General features: G+C 41.9%; 1 protein-coding gene across 1 annotated transcript; it reads left to right on the top strand.

Annotated features, from left to right (window-relative positions):
- OSTC (oligosaccharyltransferase complex non-catalytic subunit) lies at nt 1-4918 on the top strand. The gene is made up of 5 exons (XM_053461511.1): nt 1-154; nt 320-477; nt 3115-3208; nt 3821-4018; nt 4671-4918. The coding sequence occupies exons 2-5, from the start codon at nt 339-341 to the stop codon at nt 4687-4689; spliced, it is 450 nt and encodes a 149-aa protein (XP_053317486.1). The 5' UTR covers nt 1-154; nt 320-338; the 3' UTR covers nt 4690-4918.
- The last annotated feature ends 426 nt before the right edge of the window (nt 4919-5344 follow it).

The following is a 5344-nucleotide window of genomic DNA, read 5'->3' as shown; positions in this document are numbered from 1 at the left end:
TCCCGGGTATTCTCAGTGTCCCTACTTCCGGCTCTGCATCAGTCAGGTCGTCACCTCCCCAGTCCCTCCCCTCTCCGGCTGCACCGCCACGTCAGGCCTCCTTAGGTCCGGTCCTGACATTACTGTACTCCCTACCCCAGAGCTGCCGCCGGAGGTAAGTACTGTGTGCCGGTTCTTCGGGGGACAGGACTCCGGCATTGCATGGTACCGCTCGCGGTGGCACCTAGATGTCCTGCAGGCCCCGGGGTCTGCCCTCTCCGTGGCCGGTGACTCGGTCAGTATAGTAACCGCTTTGAATTGGGTGTGTTGTTATTCGCAGGGTGCTGTGAGGCTGCAGGATGGAGAGCCTGTACCGTGTACCGTATACAGTGCTGGAGTGCCCCAACTTAAAGCTGAAGAAGCCCTCATGGCTGCATATGCCCTCTGCTATGACAGTGTATGCCATGGTGGTGGTGTCATACTTTCTCATCACAGGAGGTAAGACCAGAGCTCATCTTACTCCGTTCAATGGGACAGGCTTGATAAGGCCGGTTCTTGGACTAAGCTGTAAATGTGGAGCAGTCACCGCGGAAACCGTCAGAATTTACCTGCTGATTGCTTTGTCTTTAGCGCTTTGTGTAAAAAATGCTCTTAGCATGGCTTAAAGGGGATTTTGTGTAAAAAATGACAGCCTGAAAACTTGATTTATTACCGTAGCAACCAACTGCTTATTGATCTTTCTGTTGGTGATAACACCACTTTCAAAATTCTGCACCTGAATCGTACGTTCTATGAAACACCCAACCAAAGTGTCACTGATGATGTGCTAAGAGGGACAAACAGTGCTAATTCTTATGTTTGACCACTTACCTATGTGACAGGTGTATAGGTATTTCAGGTATGGGCAAACTATAGTTGTCAGATTGGTTGTCGCGCCCCCCCCCCTGCTCACTTTACATACCATACTGTACAATAGTACTTTGTAGTACTATTGTTTTACTCAGTTTTCTGTCAAGCAATAGAATGTCTGTCTTAATCATCTATCTGGACACTGTGACTGTGAAAGTCTAAAGAGTAACAGACTTTATTAGCATTGCCATAAAGAATCAGCGCAGTGTGGTGTTTGCACTGGGAAAGTCATCCAAAGCAATACATGACAGCCCCCAGGTCTGCGGATCGCGGAAGGATTATCGCAAAATAAAATTATTGTGAATGCTAACCTACATTTTATGCTGAAGGAGAAAACCTATTTTTTTCATGGGACTTCCCTTTAATCAGCGCTCCGGAAAACACATTGCCGTGAAGCTTTGCATTACAAATACTAAGTTGAACTATACAGTCGCATGCAGTATGCAAACCCTAAGGATATACCGTATATTCCGGCGTATAAGACGACTTTTTAACCCCAAAAAATCTTCTTAAAAGTGGGGGGTCGTCTTATACGCCGGGTACTTACCAAGCCGGAGGTTCCCACGAAGCCACCAATCTCTCTAATCACTACGCGCCGGCTATTGATGCCGAGCGCAGGGATGCCGTCATGTCCCGGCGCCCGGCATCAATTGCCGGCGCGTAGTGATGGGGGAGCAGGGAAGCCCGAGGTCTGGCACTTGAGACCTCGGCTTCCCTGCTCTCTAATCACTAGGCGCCGGCTATTGATGCCGAGCGCAGGGATGACGTCATGTCCCGGCGCCCGGCATCAATTGCCGGCGCGTAGTGATGAGGGAGCAGGGAAGCCCGAGGTCTGGCACTTGAGACCTCGGCTTCCCTGCTCTCTAATCACTAGGCGGCGGCTATTGATAGCCGGCGCGTAGTGATCAGAGAGCAGGGAAGCCGAGGTCTCAAGTGCCAGACCTCGCGCTCCCACAACTGGATGGAAGAAAGAAGACAGAAGATAAGGTAAGAGATGGGGAGAAAGGGAGAAAGGGGGGAGAAATATATATGTATATATATACACACACACACTGGTGTGTATATATATATATATATATATATATATATATATATATATATATATATATATATACTGGTGTGTGTATATATATATTATATATATATATACTGGTGTGTGTATATATATATTATATATATATATACGTGTGTGTGTGTATATATACATATACATGTGTGTGTAAAGGCAGGGGTGTGTGGTGAGGGCAGTGTATAAATGTGTATGTATGGACAGGCATATGTGTAGATATATATATAGATATATATATTATATATGTGTGTGTGTGTAAGGGCAGTGCATGTATGTATATGTCAGCAAATCAACCAGCAAATCACTTGTAAGGTACATCGCTTGCCGTGATTGGCTGGTTGTTGTACGTTGGGTAGAGGGGTAGTCTTATACGGCGAGTATAGTCCAAACTCTATATTTGGACTGTAAAAGTTGGGGGTCGTCTTATACGCCCAGTCGTCTTATACGCCGGAATATACGGTAAGAGTTTTGTTCTATATGTGTTACCTATGGTGTTAACTAAGCTAGTCTCTCTGTTCAACTCCCTCTGCGATCCAAGCAGTATGTCAGAGAAATGATGTTCTTCACATGCTCAGTAGCTGCCTCCTGACGTCCTGACAGTGATTTAACCTCTCTGCCTTCTTCAACAAAGAAACGGGGCTTAGAAACCAGGTTACGCCCTCAAACAATATTTCAAATATTTCCCTTTTTTTTTTTTAAACCTTCATGCATACTTCTGTGGATAACAGGCATGTTCACTGATTGTTTACTGCCAAAAGTCTACAAATACAAAGCCTTTTTTCTGTTTTGCTTTGAGAAAAGATGGGGACGCTAATGCATCTATTCTGTATTTTTTCTCTGTGTGTGGTGGTTCTTCATATTGCTTTTACGGTCCACATAAATGTATGGAATGGTTTTCAATCCTAATATTGCGTATTAAATTAAAATGCAAAGTACCACTTTGTTCTTCGGAACAAGCTAACTTTTGGTGTTGGGGTGTATATGATTACCATGGTTAAAATAGTGCTCTGTCATCTGCTCTTCACGTAGGGTTATGCACGCCTGTAGTGAGATGTATTGTTGTAGGCTATACAGCAGTTTCTTAATTCTGCTGTGAAGCATCGAATTAATGTTCCACCTTACTAAATTCTTAATGTCTGTTATCTTATGTGTTTTAGGTATAATTTATGATGTGATTGTGGAACCCCCTAGCGTTGGTTCTATGACAGATGAGCATGGACACCAGAGGCCAGTAGCTTTTCTGGCCTACAGGTAAACAAGACATTCATCCACTTTATTGTCCAAACTTTAGTGGACTTTGTTGAAGGTGGCGCGTTATTTACAAAAAAGTATTTTTCAGAATTTGTTCTGTGTAATTATTAACTGCCTATTCTTCCATTACATCACATTAGGTCACGTCACCAGAATCAGGAATCTGCACACACCCCCCACAGGAACTCAGGTGCTTAGCTGTGCCAGGAAGGGCCAGCTCCCCAGTAAATCAAAATAGAAAAAGGCTCCAGGCACTCAAGGGTTCCACTTGATAAAGACCTCATCGTGAGGTCGAAACGTTGTTGTCCTTCTCCTTCAATAAATCTGCCTGAGTGGAACCCTTGAGTGCCTGGAGCCTTTTTCTATTTTGAATCACAATAGGTCACAACTCAAAATACTGTGTGTAATAACAGGTCCTTTGGTTTGTGTGGACTTTTTTTAATAGACAACCAGACTTTCCCTGGATCATTTTTACCTAAGCTAAACTGAACTTATTATAACCCTTTGATAAAAAAAGCACCGACACTTTCCCCTTTTTCTTTCATTAGATTAGTGCTTTGAAGTATGTTTCCCACTTTTTTCTAAACCCTGATTGGTTGGCTTTATTTGCAGAGTAAATGGGCAATACATTATGGAAGGCTTAGCTTCAAGCTTCCTCTTTACAATGGGTGGACTTGGATTCATCATCTTGGATCGCTCTAATGCCCCAAATATCCCTAAGCTGAATAGGTTCCTGCTGCTGTTTATCGGATTCATCTGTGTCCTTCTCAGCTTCTTCATGGCCAGAGTATTCATGAGGATGAAGCTTCCGTAAGTTTTTTTTCCAAGTCATTACTACCCTTTGTGTTACACAAAGTTGAGCATGTTTTAATCTTTCTTGATTAAGCCATATAAAGGGAAAACTAAACCCAGTTCACAGAACTTTCACTCTTCACACCCCGTTGGCCCTGTGGGAGAACATCAGCAAGTTTCTTAAATTTGGTGGGAGTTTGCATTGCTGAAATGTCCCTTTATGGCACACAAGCCAAACACGCATGGCCCTTCCATCAGGGCTTCTATGACGGAGCACCAGCATGACCAGAGCTTCCGGTGATCCGTCATAGATGCCCCAGCTGAACTAAAGCTGGGGCATCTATGACGGATCACCGGAAGCCTGGGGGCAGAGCGTCAAATAAAAGGAAATAAAAACAAAAAAATAATTTTTCTCAATCCATTGTTTTTATTAAATATGAAAAATAGTTTACATGTGAATTAATATTTACTAGTAAAACATCTTTCCTATAGCGTAGTCTTATATTCAGGCTCCCCCCCCCTAAATTAATATTGAAATTGAGGGGTCGTCATATAATCGAGCAAATACGTAAAGTCAAAAAAAAGGAACAGTCGTATGTCGTCTTTTTTTTTTTTTTTTTTTTTTTTATCTCAATCAATTTAGTTCCCTTTTTGTTTTTTTGTCTTACAGAGGTTACCTCATGGGTTAAATGTTACATTTACCTACACCTAAAAGATACCACAAAAGACAAGATTGCAGTAATCATAAAAGAAGTGGTATGGCCATATTACGCCACAACGTGGAATTTGGGTACAAGTGAAGAACCGAGAGGCATGATTTTCTTCAGGAGTCCTAGCTTGTCAGCTACAAATATTTTTGTAATTGTTTTTCACTGCTTGTGTCACTTTTTGGTTTCAAATAAAATTTTCTTTTGTTAATTCCATGTTTTAGTATTTCTCAGTATATGCATAACCAACTCTAAGCAGAAGCATGGTAGTTTTGATTTAATGCAATATGCATGTGAAGCAGTTTTATATACAAAAGCTAGACCTATGTACAGAGCATTTGTGCACACATGCAACAAGTATGGTGTCTGCTCATTTTGGTAGTGATCATATATTGTTTGTACATATTTGCCTTTGTTCAGTCTAAGGGGGGGGTAAAAAGCTGGAGTAGACCTGCTTCATTTTGCCTAAAAAAACCTTATAATTATAGAAATACATTTCTTATGTTTTTTTTGTATGTGAGTTTTAGTGGGCAGCCCTCTCTTGGCAGGTTTGTTGTGCCATATTCTTAATAATGGATACTCTGTGAGTTGCTCAAAGTTTCGTATATATTTTCTTACATTTTGTTTATTTTATAAC

Source organism: Spea bombifrons, chromosome 1 (assembly GCF_027358695.1).
Source record: "Spea bombifrons isolate aSpeBom1 chromosome 1, aSpeBom1.2.pri, whole genome shotgun sequence".
In the NCBI taxonomy this organism is placed as follows: Eukaryota; Metazoa; Chordata; class Amphibia; order Anura; family Pelobatidae; genus Spea; species Spea bombifrons.
Note: the sequence above shows the minus strand (reverse complement) of the source record. Positions and strands in the feature narration are given on the sequence as shown.